This window comes from Eimeria acervulina, genomic scaffold (assembly GCF_000499425.1).
Source record: "Eimeria acervulina Houghton genomic scaffold, Eah_scaff85, whole genome shotgun sequence".
Lineage (NCBI taxonomy): Eukaryota > Apicomplexa > Conoidasida > Eucoccidiorida > Eimeriidae > Eimeria > Eimeria acervulina.
This window is the reverse complement of record NW_013549561.1, coordinates 26,062-41,801: the sequence shown is the minus strand read 5'-3', so window position 1 is coordinate 41,801 and position 15,740 is coordinate 26,062. Positions and strand designations below refer to the sequence as shown.

The following is a 15,740-nucleotide window of genomic DNA, read 5'->3' as shown; positions in this document are numbered from 1 at the left end:
ATCTGCAGCTGCAGGCAGCGGCAAACTGAAAATAATAGCGCTAAAACTTATCCGTTTCCTTTAGACTAGTGTAGGCAAAATTTTATTCGTTTACTGCCTTAACTGTATTCAAGTCTGAGGGGGAAAGAAAGAAGAGGACAAACAAATACAAAACAGAGCACCTTGCCCCCCTAAGACAGTTGCAATGACAGCAGCAACTGAACCTCTCAACTTCGAGGCTTCATTCAGTTTTTAAATACTGGGGCGGCACCCCTTCAGTTATCTTAAAAAAAATGCCCTTCACTATCACGGGCGAGCGAAAGTTGCACAAAAAAATCCGTCCATTCCCCTTGATGTCGGCAGCGAATGAAATGGAGGCTCCGTCAGGACAAGTCCGTGTTGCTGGCAGAAGAACTTGGCCTGTAGTTCCAGCAGAGAAGAAGAACAGGCAAAGCGCAGACGACCACGCACGCACGCGTATTGCTTTCAATTATTTATTGTGCGCAAGACGGAATCCGGTGCGCTGAGGTGCCCGTAACGGTCGAGATAAATCGAAGGAGATTGAGGCCTACCTGATGAACGTTCTCCTCATCTAAGATGCTGCAGGTAATGTAAACGATTTTGCCGGTTTTTGGCTTCACATATTGCAAGGCGCTGCTGAAGATGTGACGCTGGAGCGCAATGAAATCCATGAGCTGCATGCACGCGAACAACCCCTTGTTGTCTTTGAATGCCTTTTGTATTCAAACAGAATGCGCAATATTCCGCATGAACTGGACGCAGCATGCATGCGTCTCTGCAGCCTCACCTTCTCGTCGTTGTATTTCCACTTCATCTCTGGACTCCGCCGCAGAGCGCCGGTGCCGCTGCACGGCACATCGCAGACGACCTGAACAAAAAGAGCGGCGCGAATCTGCACTCGAGGCATGCTTTTAAGTCTACGAGATGCAGCAAACAATAATGCAAACTGTTGAAAACAAGATGCAAACTGCAACGGCCTATTCGTTTGAGCTAGTGAATTGTGAATATGCGAATAATACTCACCCAATCCATTACTCCTGCAAGTTTGGGTAGAATGGGGCTTTCAGGCTGCACGATGGTGTAGTTTGTGATGCCTGCTCTTTTCAGTCTTTTCTTCGCTTCCTGCAGCATCCTCTCCCTCACATCATGCAGATATATTTTTCCCTTATTCTGCATCTGAGGGCCAAACGCCAGCGTCTTGCCGCCGCTGCCAGCACAATAATCAAAAACTTTATCTCCCGGCTTTACCTGAAAAGGAAATATATTGCGCAAAACACATCGACGACGAACATTCAAAATCGTCAGCTTTCTGAGCGCTTTTTTAACGCTTTCTGTTACCGTTTCAAAGTGGGCGGCAGCTTCTCTTGCATAGAATACTTGCGATATTAAAAATATATACAAATCTATTGCAAAATTTATTTCTATTTCGAAAACTAGTTCATAAAAATGCAGAGAATGCTGACTCCAAAGGCCCGCACAGCATACAACAAGCTCAAACCGCGTACGGTTTCTTCTACTGGATTTTGAAATCGAAGTTCAGATGTTTCAGCAATTTGCATTCGTATAAACTTAATTCAAAAACGAGCATCTATAAAACAGGAGAAGTGCAGCCTGGTGAGTCTTGAATATCTTAATAAATTAGTTAAGTGCAGTTAATTCAAGGCAGAGTCGATACGACGTGTTTTTTCTTGCTATTGCAACTGCTCATGATGAAGAGCTCGCTATGTTCGCAAGCCCTGCGGACCCACCTGCACCTTGAGAGCTGCCAATTGACTGGCTTCATCTTGAATTTCGAAATATCCGCGGAGAAACTCCGGTAGATCGCCCAGGCGTTGGCGGTGAGGAAGCACCAAAGCTAAGGGGGAGTTGGGGCTCTTCTCTACAGCGACGCCTATGAAACACGGCGTAAAGAACAGCTGCAGAAGTATATAAACTGCATCTTTAACTTCAAACTAATGACAACAATACTCTTTGCCCTGGAATATTTTCAAATTAAACTATCTCAGCAGCACCGCCAGTTCTTTCGCGGTTAGAAGAGAAGGCAACCGAATTCACTTGCCTTTGTTTATTAAGTAGTTGTACAGCCGGTCGCGAGTAATATTCAAAGTGTTGGTGCGAAGATATACCGGCGCCTCTTCATTTAAAATATTGCAAATATGAATTGCCTTTGCAGTCCCATGAGAACCTTCAATACGCTGAAAGAGTTCACCAGGAAATGATGTGCGTACAGCCGCAGGCAGCCGTTCGTTCTGTGTCTGCAACTTCCACCTGCAAACACGAGCACAAATGCATCCGTTTCATTCGTATGATTATTACGTACAAGTCGGCAACCCACTGCAGGCAAAGGTGCAGCTGCTGCAACTGATATAGCTGCTGCACCTGTTGGAGTTGCTGCAGCTGCTGGAGTTGATGGAGCTACTGGAGCTGCTGCAGCTGCTGTAGCTGCTGCAGCTGCTGGAGCTCATGCAGCTTGAAGAGCTGCTGCAGCGGCTGGCGCCGCTGTTGGAGCTGCTGCAGTAGGACAGTGTACAATTGAAGCGCTGGGGGGTCAAGTAACAGCAGGAATAAGAAAGCCCAATGGAGTATGCATCTTCACCTGTCTGAGACGAAGTATGTGCGTATTCTGCTGGGCCAGGAGGCAGGGGGTGGCGTGATATGATCGAGGAGTCCTTTCCACTTAACGATTTGATAGATATGTTCAGTTATGAACTTCTTATCGTTGCTCCCAACACTTTTGTTGCAGTTGTAATAATGACGTAGAAATAAATCAAGAGGAAGATGGCCTGTAGATTGAGGAGAGTAGTACAACTGCAGTGCTTGCTCAAGATGCCGTACGCGAAACGCATTCATCTTGGGTATGTTCTTCACCTTTTCGCTGCACGCTCTTCCAATGAACACTTCAATTCTTGCCTGAGATTATTTTTCCACATATTTTAAGACAAATCACGGGAAAGAATCATTAGAGTTTCAACACTAAAGTGTGAAAAGGATCGCGCGTTTTCCTGCATATTTCACACTCCTGTACAGAATACCGTGCAAAAAGAGGCTCAGGAAGGCATCATTCGTCCAAATCATGAACCTAATTAACAAACTAAATAATGCTTTTTGTTTTTTTAGCACTTTACACAAGGCACACCTGAAGATCGAAGCTCCGGGTCTTGCTCCAGCCAGTCCCACGCTTTGGCGAAACCTGCATGCAAACCAGATCTTTGCCTACTCGAGGTGCGGTGAAACCGCTGCAAAAAATGCTTTAATGACGGAATGCATTGAAGATAATTTGCTTTAACATCGATGAAACGTGAATTTGTACTCCATTCATTCTTCGCCTCCTCACCTGCTGTCGGTCGGTGACTGACGCGCGCCGACCGACTGCATGTCTTCTTTCCTTCAGTTGCAAATTGAAATTCTGCATTTCAGTTTCAAGAAACCAAAGATTAGTGTTTATATTTACAGTCAAGACGAGAGTAAATAATTTCTTTTCCCCATCCGATGGCAGCCCTACCGATGGCTGGCACTGAATAAACCCTCTCCCGTGTTGCGGCTGTTGGTTCTCATGAATGCTGTCCTTCTTTGTTTTCCTATAAATCGAGTGAGGTGAATTCATAACGGCGGATTATCTTCCCTTTCGTTGTTGGAGAGGAGTTGCAGAGGGTCTGAAGTGTGCCTGACGGAGGCTGCGAGACCCGGGCTGCTGCTGCAGCTGAGGCGGAGTTCTCCCGCCTGTCTTGAGGAGCTTTTTGCCGCCACAATGTCCATTTCAGCAGGCGCAGAGGAAACAAGAGAGTCAGCAGAGTCTGCTCAAGGAGCAGCAGCTGGCAAGGGCAGCAGCAGCTTTTCACGCGCCTCGCAGGGTCCCTGTGGGGGTCCCACCGCCTCCCCCTCACAGAAAAAGCGAGAAGATGCTACTGCTGCCGCTGCTTCGTCTGCATCAGCAGCAGAGACAGTTCGCCTGATAAGCATGGAGGGGAAAGCCATAGATGTGCCGCTGCACATAGCAGAAGAGTGCGAGCTCCTGAAGCGAATGCTGTCCGGTACATTCACGGAGAGCAGATCACGAGAGCTTCAGCTGCAGAACATTCGCTATAATATTCTATGCAAAGCCGTTGAGTATCTACGCCGCAGGCACCAGTGGAGGGAGGAGGGGGGTGCCCCTTTGGAGTTTGAAATTGAACCTGAAATCGCAGTTGACCTCCTCATTGCTGCGGACTACTTAGGGATGAAGTAGACTCTTCAGATGTTTAAGCTGCTGCTGCTGCTGCTGATAGTTTAGCCTGCTGTTGCTGCTGCTTATATGCCCTCCGTCTGCACCAGCAGCAGAACTTCTTATTATGCTTTGTGTGCCGCTTCCTTCGCGAGGTCGATCGGTTTGCCGGCCTTGGGCGTAAAGGGCACCACCACTTCTCACGCAGTGTATGTACAGTGCGACTTAAAGGGTTTATCTCATTTACCAGTTACAATTAGGCAAGACAAATGATTTCATTCATTCTTCTTCCTGCAGCCGCAACAGCTGCGGAGTTGCAGAGAATGCAAGCAGAGGGGGGAAAGACAAAATTTTGTACTTTTGCAAACTGAACGTTTGATTGAAAACAAGAAATGAAGTGCTATGAACGAGAGGCAGTTGAATTCCCTTTGCTTTCTTCCGTTTGCATGCGCATGCGTTGCAGCTCCAGGCAAAAATTGATGTTTAATGGAAATGGCAATAAGAGGAACACTTTTCGCTGCAATGTTTGATTGCTTTGCTAATAGTAATTAGTTATTAATCATTATTATTAACACAACAACCGTTAATAGAACTGCTATTAGTAGAACAACTATGAACAAACAGTTGTTCTGTTAATAATAATGATTAATGATCAATCATTATTATTAACAGAACAACTGCTAATAATAATGATTCATAATTAATCATTATTAAGAGAACAATCAACGGCTGCAGATCGGCATACAGAAGAAAACAGAAAAAATGGGTTTTGATAGCCCTCCTCTTCGGTGGGAAGTAAATCTAAATCTGTGAACGCATGCAGATTGTACAATAATTGAAAATAAATAATATTTACTATTTTATTCTACAATCCAATTGTTTATTTTGCTCTATGAATTGCATTATTTTTACTCGGTGATGTTTAGAGGCAAAACTCGAGAAAATATGCAGTGGGTTTAATGGCTCAAATGACAATTGTCTGCTGTTCTGCGAAGAAGACTGCATTGATAATAATAACAATAATGGTAATAATAATAATAATTAGTAATAATAATCATAATAATAATTTGTTGTGGAGCGGCATAACTTATCTAGTCAATCGAATGCTGCAATAGGCGGCAATACTACACTTAATAACAACACCAGCAACATCAACGACAATAGTACTTATAAAAAGTAGTAATAATAAAGTAATAATAATATAAATCATTAATAATAATGAACTAATAATTAACAAAGTTAAATATGTATTAGTAATAATACATATTATTACTTTATTATTATTCCTTTTTATTATTGTCGTTAGGGTATACCAGCAACACCAACGACAATAAGAATAATAATACTAGTAAAAAGTAATAATAATAATAATAATAAGGAATAGTAACAAAGTAATGATAATGAGTTGTTTATAGGTTGCCCTGTATACGCTGGAAGATGCCTTGTAAGACATGTCTAACACCTGTGAGGGGCACGAGAGTTTCTGCTTCTCCTTCTGTTGCTGCTGCAATTTGCCTTCTTCCCAGGAGCTCCAGTGCATCAAATATATTATTTCTTTGCTGCATTCTGCTGCCTTTGGTCTTCGGTATGTTCGCTAGCCACGCAAAAAAAGATCGCCGACTACCAGCATCACCGCCCCACCCGCTCTCCCACTTCAGCACCCCCTCTGCGCCTGCAGCAGCAGCACCAGAGCTTGCTGCAGCAGCAGCAACCTCCTTCTGTGCTGCTGAAGCATCCGCACCACACCCTGCCCCTGCATCTCCTTCTGCTTCAGATCCTGCTGCTGCTGTGCCTGCAGCACCAGTTGCAGAAGCAGCTGGTGCGAGGGCCTCTCGTGCTGATTCTCCTGCTGCTGTTGGTGCCCCTGTTTGTGCAGCAGCAGCAGCTCCGCTGCATCCTTCTGCGCTGTTATTGTTGTCGTCGTTGTTGCTGCTGCTTTCCGCAGCAGCAGCAGCAAGTGGCCGCGCGGATGCGTGTTGACTGTCTGGTAGTTGGTTGTTCACCATGCCATTATTGCTGCTGCTGCTGCTGCTGTTTGTTTCTTGTGCTTCTCCCCTAAAGCATTTAAAGAAGCGAAGAAGTGCGGAGTCAGCGGGGGAGATGGGGCTCGCTAGAGTTGGGTGGCTGCGTGCCCTCTGAAGGAACGAAGCTGCGCCGCTGTTGATGCTGGCCCCCATTTCTGCTGCATGTTTACCTAAGGCTTGTAGGAATTGAATGCAGCGCTGATGAAGAGGCTGTGGAGGCCTTAGTATGCCGACAAGGCGCTGAATTGCTGCTTTGTTGTGCGGTTGCTGTACGTACAGCTGAGCTGCACGTTTGAGGGCTTCTAATTTGTCTTTGTCTGTTTCGTCGATCGACACATTTTCAATAACTGGATTAAAACGAAAATAGACAGAAGGAGGCAGCAAATCATGCAGCAGCTGATGCACAGCTTCGGTGTTCGTAGCAGCACCTACAAGCTGAGTAAAGACAGCCTCCCACCCTATTCTTTCGTTGCATCTTTCAGCAGCACATTGGCCTGTGCCTACACTTACAAGTACTTCAATAGGCGCCTCAGGATACAGCGCACGGGCCTCTGCAACAGCTACTGCTGCTGGATTGTTTGCAAGCAGCGCCCCATCAATTACTGTCTCTCCCCCAACCTTCTTGCCGCTAAAGAAACCAGGTGCTGCTGTTGTTGCTCGCAGCGCGTCTCGTACTAACACGCAGCAAGACCCTTCATATGTCCCGCCCCCTCCTCCGCTTGCTGCTGCTGCTGCTGCTGCTGCTGCTGCTGCAGGGGCACCGGCAGTGGCTGTGCCAGCAGCAGCAGCAGGCCGCAGCAACTGCCGCAGCAGCTGCTGCAGCGAATGCCACGAAGAGGGGCCCCCTTGTGTCTGCATTTCTTGCTTCCTTTGGGTGCAGTCTTCTGTAGGGGTCGTTGGATAATTATAGTTCCGCCATACAACGAGTTTAGCTGGGTTTGAAGAAACATTTGTTGATAAACAAAATACTTTAGGGGCGGTGCTGTCAGCAGCAAAGTCAATCATCCTTGCCTCTCCAAAGGCCCTGAAGAGTATAGATTCCCAGAGGGTTTCATCATAGTATGCCTGACGCATAACAAGGCGAGCCCCTGCTACTGGGGCTGCATCTTTAACAAATATCTCTCTTATTAATGCATCATAGAGGGCCTCGAGTTCTGCTGCTGTTGCGCGCTCAAGTCCAAGCAATACTGCCAATACTCCCCCAGTAGAAGTGCCGCAGATAATATCAAATGATGAACTCAGATCGCCGCCTAATGCTGCAGCAATCTCTTTCAATATAGCGACTGTCAATACACCTCGAACGCCTCCTCCATCTAATGCCAATATACGCAGCCCTCTCTGGCCTGATCTTAGAGGCCGCCACTTCTCCGGCCCCCACACCCCAGCAGAAACAACAGAAGCTAAGCGTAGAGGCCCTGCAACACCCAAAGAAACTTTCTTCTGTCGATCAGCTGGAGGCAGAAGCCCCAGAGCATCTCCACGCAATTCAAACCCCTGCGGGACCCCTACGAGGGGCCCCCGCCCCTCTTCATCTCCCTCATAGACATACGTAGTAGGGGCTTCCCTAACACCAACGCGCCTATCAGCACCTCCTGCAGCAGCAGACGCACTCAGCTGAGAAGAGCAGCAAGCAACCACCTGCTGCAGTGCTTCCCGCAGCAATACACAGCGCTGAAGCAGAGGCACCATCACCTTTTCCTGCCGTGTAAATAATTCGTACAAAAAATTTAATGCTGCTAGCTGCACTTCCTCCCCCTGGAGCTGCTGCTCCACGCTAACTGAAGCTCCAGCCCCGCAATGCCAGAAAGCCGAACGACCCCAGCATGAGTCGCTGTTGCTGCTGCTGCTGCTGCTGGTGTAAGGGGCGCTCACGGCAGCTGCCAAACCTGCGTCGAGACTCCGTCCGCCACTCCCAATTCCAGACGCGCTGCTGTTGCTGTCGCTGTTGCTGCTGCTGCTGCTGCTGCGCAGCTCTTCAGCCACAGTGTGCAACACATCTGGGACCTCTTGGCGCACGAGGAGGGTCAATGCCTTGAGGGCCCCCAGCTGGCTGCTGCGGTGGGTGTCTGCTGCTGCAGCAAGCAGCACGCGAGTGCCGTGCTGCTGCGCTGCAGCATGGCTGCTGGGGGGCCCCGTAAGCAAACAGAGAGGCTCAAACTGAATCCTCTTCCCCTCAGCTGTCAATACGCCTGCAAGGGGGTGTTCGCTGCTGCTGCTGCTGCTGTAGCTGCTGTAGCCGAGCCCCTCCTTCTCTCCTTCGGCACAAGGGGAGCAGGCGCCTCTGCTAGTCGTCTCTTCTTCGGTAATAGCGATGCCTAAAACCCCCCAGGGCCCCCACCTGGGGCCGCCTGCGGCCTCAGGGGCCCCCAGCTGCAAATCCTGCAGCAGCCGCAGCAATTCAATTTCTGTCTCAGTCAGCCCTTGGCAGCGATGCTGCTTGGCAGCAGTTTGTGTATGCAGGGCCTCCACCTGCTGCAGCTGCTGTTGTTGCTGCTGCTGCCGCAGCTGCTCTGCGACCTTCTCCTTCATAACCGAGGCCACCGCCTCCCCTGCAGCAGCAGCAATCGCAGCCCAGAGGCCTCCGCTGCCGACTCCCCCCAACCATAGCGGCACCCACAAGACTTTTTGCTTCAGCTGGCGTTTGGAGTAGACGCCGCTGGGGCTGCGTGCTGCGGTGTACATACACCCCATGCATGCAGCTATGAATCGCCCTAAGCCAAACCAACTCCCTCGGTCTTCTTTTACTTCCTTCTCCCCTTCAACTGTGCCAACCCACCCGCTATCTTCCCCTCTCTCTCTCGCTGCATTCGCTGCACCTTCATGAACAGCAGCAGCAGCAATAGCAGCAGGAGCAGCAACAGCAGCAGCACCAGGTCGCTGCTGCTGGGCTGTGTAGGAATTGGCTGGAGCCCCACATGGAGGGGCGCCAACAAAAGCTTGGGGCTGCACCGAGTTGTGTGCGTCTCTTTGCTTGCTAAAGGCGGAGAGGAAAGAAGTGACGCGAGCCTTCAGCATACTCAAAGGAGAGCCGGCCGCAGCGGGGCCCCCAGGTGTCTCCTGCAGCACCAAGGGGCCCCCCTCTAAGCCCTCAGCTCGCCGCGCCTCCAGCCGCTCTAAGAGAGAGCGAGCGACACCTTCTGCTGTACCTTGAAGCAGCAGCAGATCCCCCGCTGCCTTCTCCTCAGCAAGGCACGCTGCTGTCGCTGCTGCTGCTGCTGCTGCTGCTGCTGCTGTCCCTGCTGCTGCTGCTGCTGCTGCTGCTGCTGACGTAGGCATGCCTGCACGACCGTGAGACGAAGCGTCTGTCTTTGACTCGGCTGCTAAAGCCGCCTCCATGCCTCCTGCTGCTGCTTCTGCTGCTGCTTCTGCGGCTGCTTCTACTGCTGCTTGTGCTTCTACCTCTGCTGCTGCTGGGGTTTCTTCCCTACCTACGTGTTTGTTTGCTGTTGCATGCATCTCTCGGTTGGCAGCAGAAGGAGACATTAAATCTTCTTCGCTGCCCTTCGCTGCAGCAGAGGAGCTGCAGGGAGGAGCAGCAGGAGGCCGTGATGTTTGCTGCTGCTGCACTGCTTTAGGGGGCCCCCCTAAAGAAGATAGCTCTTCCTTTGTTGTCTTCTTCTCTTCAATTTCTTCTTCGCAGGACTTTTCTCCTTCAGACTGCAGCATTTGACTCGCCACCGCCTGGGCGCTGCCGTTTGGCTTGGGGGCCCCCGGGGGCCCCAACCCCGCATTCTGTCCTGCGGCTGCACCTGGCTTACCATCTGCTGCTGCTGCAGTTGTTGCTGCTGCTGCTGCTGTTGCTGCTACGTCGGCCGACCCAGTGGGCACCTTCTCCCCCTCTGCAGCAATTCGCCTTAGTGCTGCCAGCAGCCCCCGGTGGTGCGCGATCTGCTGCTCGACGTGGGGGCCCCAGAGGGCTAACTGCTGCAGCAGCTGCAGCGCATTAAGCTGCAGCTGCTGCAGTTGCTGCAGGGCCTTCTGCCGTTCCCGCGTAGCTGAGGGGTGGGGCCCCCGCTGCAGCCAACGGGGCCAGAAGGGCCTCGGAGTTGGGTCACTCAGAATGCGGCTAAGTGCAGCAAGGACGCCCCCCTTAAGCAGATATTCTACTGCCCAGTCCCCAGTCCTGCTAAAGCATGAGCTGCTGCTGCTGCTGCTGCTGTTGCTGCTGCTGCTGGTCGTTGTTGCTGTTGCAGCGCCACTGGCAGGGGCCTCAGGAGGGCCCCCCGACAAGACCACGCAGGCTGTTGGCTGTGCTGCCCTTTGAACGCTCTCTGCTGCAAGAAAAGCTGCTAAGGCGTTGCTCGCCACTGTCTGCTGCTGCAGCGAACCCTTTAGAGCCTGCAGCAGCTGCTGCAGCACTGCACCAAATGCACAGATCCACAAAGTGCGTTGGCTTGCAGTTATCTATAGCCCGCCTCAGAGACTGCATGCACTCTACAAAATAGTATTATAGCTTACTAGAGTAATAATATTATATTGTATTATAATATGTTGTCTTTATTACTGTAAGATATATATATATATATATTTCTAGTTTAATGCGGATCCTTATAAGCCTTAATAATAATTTATCGTTACTGTCACCGAAATTTGTTATTCTATTGCTGCAAATTATAATAATAATTTCATCTTTAGTTTTATCGTTATTACGACGAAGTAAAATAATAATGCCACTGACTGTCAATATAACTTCAAGCTGTGCTATATCTAACCTACTGCATCTACTGCCCCGCCAGCAGATAAATAAACATAATAATCTTATTATTCTTATTAGTATTCATATTGTTATTGTTGTTGTTGCTGATACTGAGCTCTAAGCATGCACACCATAGGGTGTAACGACAGAGACACTCGCTCGTCGCTTATTGTTGTGAAGCAGAAAAACAAAAAAGTGCAGAAAATATAAACAATAAACAAAGACGCACAATATCTTACCCGCTGTCTCCAAACCAAGCGAACCCCGGCCTTGCCCTTGAAGCGCAGGGCCCCCTTCTTCCTGTGATGCAGCAGATAAATTCCTAGCAACAGCACCGCGGGCGGGCGTGCCCCGCTGTTGCTGCTGCAGTTGCTGCTGCTGTAGACGGGCGTCCTCCCTGCTGCCGTTAGCGAGTGCTCGGCGAGCCGGTGCTGTTGCTGCTGCTGCTGCTGTCGCTGCTGCACCTGTGGGTGTGGAGTCCCCCGCTGGGCGCCCCTTTAAATCTTTTGGTGTTGATATTTCTGTTGATTTCTCTAAAATCTCCTCTTCGAGTTTCGCCGCCCCAGGGACGCCCACAAAACTTCGGGTTTCATTCAAAGCCGCCTGCTTTGCTTCATCAGGTGCTGCTTCTGCTGCTTCTTCTGCAGCTGCTGCTCCTGCTGCTGCTGCTTCTGCTGCTGTTTCGTCAGCAGTGGCAGCGACACCTACAGGGGCGTCTTCGGCGTCTTCAGCTTCGTTGGGGGCCATTGGCTGCAGCTGCTCCTGCTGCTGCTCCTGCTGCTCCTCCTGTTGCACGGGGAGTGAAGGCCTTTGCTGTCTCGCCTGCAACTTTTTGAAAGCTCTGCTCTGCCTTTTCAGTGTCGCTTGCGTCTTATGGTATTCATGAAGAGAATATAATTCTTTTTCTTCGCTGCAGCCTTCGCCTTCGTTGCCTCCTTCCGCTATAACAGTTGCAGCTTCTGATGCTACGGGGGGAAGGGGGGCCTCGTCGTCCGCCAGTGGCTGTTGAGTGTTATTAGTGCCAGCACGTTCGGGTGTATGGACAGCTGATTCCTGCGAAGAGGAGGAAAAGGCCTCGTGTGTCTGTGCAGTTGCAGAGGCCGCAGGGGCCTCAACAAACCCCAAAGACGCTTTCAAGGGCCCCTCTTCGCTACGTATTAAACCCGCAGGGGTTGATTTGTTTCTTTGTCTCCCCATGGTCTGTGCGACTGTACACAGAATTCGCCGGAGACGCGTTGTAAACCCTGCATATTCAACTCCTTCTTTGGTGGCAGTTGCCGCGTCTGTTTCATTCTTCTCCTCTCTTCCTGTCTGTGCATGCTGTGACTGCAAGGCGCAGTCTCTTGCGCTGTAGTCCTCCTCTACTGAGTGGTCTTCAAGAGCTGAGAGAGGCGAATGCGGTGGAGAGCTCAAAAGAGGAGAAAGTGGCTGCTGCTGCAGACTCCTGCCGCCCCTATGAAACGATTCGTGTGTAGGGGGCCTCCCAAGCGCATGCAGCTGTACAGACCCGATGACGCCATTAATTGCGGCAAATACGCCTCGTCGAAGAGAGCCTGCAGTAACCCTCCTCAGCAGCTGTTTATTCGTGCTGCTTTCGATGGGAAACCATGCAAAGGGACCAACCGATCCACGGAGGCTGCCGGCTGCTGAAACACCCGTCTTGCTGGGTCTGTCTGTGCGTGTGTTTGCACTGCAAGGCCGCTGTAAAGCGATATCTGATTTGTTTTCTATGGGAAGAAGTCTCGGAGAGAAGGCTGATGGACTGGATTCTGTAGACGGTGCCGAGGGGGCGCCCCTTCCGGGGGTGCGGAAAGAACGGCTTGAGGTAACACAAAGACAAAAAATGGAAATAGACAGCCAAAGAAAAACGTACCAACAAAAATTAAACGACGTTCCACCGAATTTAAAGAAGGATCGCGACGAAACCCGAGGTGATCTTGAGAGCCCCCGAGTGCGGGAAGCGCAGGGAAAGAAGCCGAACATGAAAGAGAAACCCACCAAACATCCCTGAAAAAGAATATATAACAGTAATAAACTAAAAAATGATATATCAGGAGGTTCCAGCAGGTAAATACGCACAAAATATCCCGCGAAACCTCACGGGTTTCGGCTGTCTGGGCACGCCATGAATCAAACTTGAACTGATTGTGTACATGTGCATGAGTGTGTTGATCTCGAGCCTCTGTATGTACGAAAAATAATCTTTTTTTCTTTAAATAAATTGCACTTTAGGCATTAAATGCTTCGTAAATAAACCCTTTCAGGGATTGCAATGCCTTGCATGCGTTCAAGGCCACTGCCGAGTCACTGGCTGCCCCAGTGGTGAGGAAGGGAAGACAAGAATAACTGCATAGCGTATTAATACAATTTTATTATATTTTAATGCATTTAAACATGTTATCATGTTTTAGAATAAGGGAACTTGATTAATTTCGACCAGAAGCGCATATTCATAAGGCACCAGTTGTACTGCACAGCTATCTCGTACCATGCCAACCTACTTAGGTTTCCACTTTATATCTATCGCAATACTCAAAGAATACTTACTAGGTGAACCTAACATAACAAGTAACAGCCTTTAAAACACATTCCAGCCTAATAACCGTAAAAACAGAGGCCAAGCACACTTCTATATTTTAAAGGATACTAAAAAATGCTAAATTTATGAAAACTTCTTGTGTGGATGGCAACGGCAGACTGTGTCTGCTCGTGTTGGCTGCGGCTCTAGTAAGGGTTTGGGGTTTAGAGTTTAGGGTTTCTTTTGTCTGGAAGGCTGCGGCATTCTTTTAACTATATGGGTCGCTGGAGCTGCACAGGCTTTGTACTACACACGCATACACCACACACAAAATGGCGTTTCTCTTCTTTTTCCTGTTGCTTCTACGCTTCTCCGCTGAGTTTTTCGTCATCCGCTTCTTCTGCCTCCGTTTCTGCCATTGTGTCCGCGCGTTTCTCCAATTCTTCTGCCTCCTTTGCTTTCTCACGTATTTGCAGCTTATTGAGTTCTTCTTGAGCGTGTTTTATTTTCTCTTGCGCCTTGTCAAGCTCCTTTTCTTCTTCAATGCATTCAGCATCTGTCAATTTGGCGGGTTGATAAACAAGCACAACCCAACAAATTATACAGTTAACACAAACCTGTATCTTTCCCTTCCTTCTCCTCGCCTCCCTCAGTCTCAGCAGAGGCGTCTTCTTCTGAGGGCTTTTCCGGGTTGCTGCCGCCTTCGTCTTTGCCACTCTCAACATCTTCAAAAGCAGGAGCTTCTCCCTCTGCTTTGCTTAGCTCATCTTTTTCAGCGTTTGCTGCAGTTATTGCATCAACTCATCGCCATAGTTAATTTGCTGCGTCTCTTCGCCTCACCGGCACTTCCTTCTTGTTCATCTTCTCCGGCTGTGCTATCTTCTGCCCCAATTTCTAATTAACACGAATTAAACGGTGTCAGAATAGCTGTAGCTTCAAACCTTCATCTTCTTGCGGGTCTTGCAAGTACGCATGCGCCTTGACAGAGGCGAGAACGGAGGGTCCTATGGACGTTAATCGTGCTGTGCGTGTTGCAGAAGGGTGCAATTAATCAAAGTCGTACGCGCGAATTTGTCATTAAAAACTAAATTTGAGGGAAATCGACGGCGTTCAACTGCAGAAGGATCGCCAGTCACAGCAACGGCGATGGAGCCGTCGGGGTTTTTGAATGGCCAGAGGGCGCCGTTTACCCATAAAAAGCAGGAAATGAAAAGCCGGAAAAACATCAGTATATCTTTTCAAAAAGAAGATGCAGCTTTACATGCATAGGTATGGCGTTCTTTGCGCTCATTCGATCAGCCAGTTGAACGGCTTTTTCCAGGTGTAGGCACAGCTCAAGCAGTGCAACTTAGAAACGTGAAAAATCCGATTTTCCAATTAATTTCAGATTGGTTCCACTAAAGCCACCATTAAATTGCTTTTTTCAATTAATTACCGTTTTCCTTTTAACAACACCAAATGCAGCGGTGTGTACACTCGAAATATCCCAATTTGAATTTTCGAGTATGGACTCAGGGGCGAATTTCAGCGTCGGAGGTAAGTGCCACGTTCGTATTTCTGGGAAAATAATTATCAATTTTCATATTTTATTCTTATTCTTCATTAGAAGGTGTTGAAAACGAAGAATACATTACTTTGGAAGGACTATCGGTGGCTGGGGGCCCTCCTGTGTCGGTGCTGCTGGGGCCCCCCGCGCCTTGTGAGAGGAAATGCCGGTTTTGCCTGCACTTGAAGAAGTTAAAAGTTTTAATTAGTTAATTTTGAAGCACACAAATTTGAGGGATAAGTCTATACACAAGGGCCTTTGCATCAGTTTCCTTCTCGTGCAGCTGCCCTTTATCGATTTCTGTTCTGGTGAGGGCGCCTGTCGGCGTACGGGGGTGGGGGGCAGGGGGGCCCTCAGCTGGGTTTGTTTGTACTCTGATCTTTATAAATAAGGATAATTATGTATTATTCAATGGTTATACAGGACGAGCAACAGCAGCAGAAACAGCACTAACGGCGAGAGTAGGTCTGCAGCAGCCAAATACGCTGAAGGGCTCCCTGCTTAGATTTTATACTCCCGGGTCTCTCCGTCCTCGCCATTAAAATTTAATCATATTTCGTTTTTGTTTGCAACAGCTGAGCCGCTTTCTGTCTTTGCAGCTGCAGTGTACAGACACCTGAGGGGGCCCACGCGGTGCCCTCTCCGCTTCTCCGCGCCGCTGTTCAGTTATATTTATTTATTATTTTACATTATTTTATTTTACTTTATTTCATTTAAAGCGACAAATTGCCGTCATGCGCTGAAGTCAAGGACAG

General features: G+C 49.0%; 3 protein-coding genes across 3 annotated transcripts; 1 reads left to right on the top strand and 2 right to left on the bottom strand.

Annotated features, from left to right (window-relative positions):
* Window positions 1–285: 285 nt before the first annotated feature.
* EAH_00014480 (NOL1/NOP2/sun family domain-containing protein, putative) lies at window positions 286–3,412 on the bottom strand (the record flags this gene model as incomplete). Its single annotated transcript, XM_013394256.1, has 7 exons — window positions 286–399; window positions 552–674; window positions 788–868; window positions 1,024–1,248; window positions 1,749–1,891; window positions 3,137–3,190; window positions 3,367–3,412. 7 exons carry the CDS (start codon window positions 3,410–3,412, stop codon window positions 286–288), a joined length of 786 nt encoding a protein of 261 aa, XP_013249710.1.
* A 336-nt stretch (window positions 3,413–3,748) lies between these two features.
* EAH_00014470 (elongin c, putative) lies at window positions 3,749–4,225 on the top strand (the record flags this gene model as incomplete). The annotated part of the gene is made up of 1 exon (XM_013394255.1): window positions 3,749–4,225. One exon carries the CDS (start codon window positions 3,749–3,751, stop codon window positions 4,223–4,225), a length of 477 nt encoding a protein of 158 aa, XP_013249709.1.
* A 1,385-nt stretch (window positions 4,226–5,610) lies between these two features.
* Window positions 5,611–14,300, bottom strand: EAH_00014460 (patatin-like phospholipase domain-containing protein, putative; the record flags this gene model as incomplete). Its single annotated transcript, XM_013394254.1, has 7 exons — window positions 5,611–10,583; window positions 11,161–12,594; window positions 12,795–12,928; window positions 13,478–13,516; window positions 13,806–13,995; window positions 14,057–14,156; window positions 14,280–14,300. The coding sequence occupies 7 exons, from the start codon at window positions 14,298–14,300 to the stop codon at window positions 5,611–5,613; spliced, it is 6,891 nt and encodes a 2,296-aa protein (XP_013249708.1).
* Window positions 14,301–15,740: the final 1,440 nt, after the last annotated feature.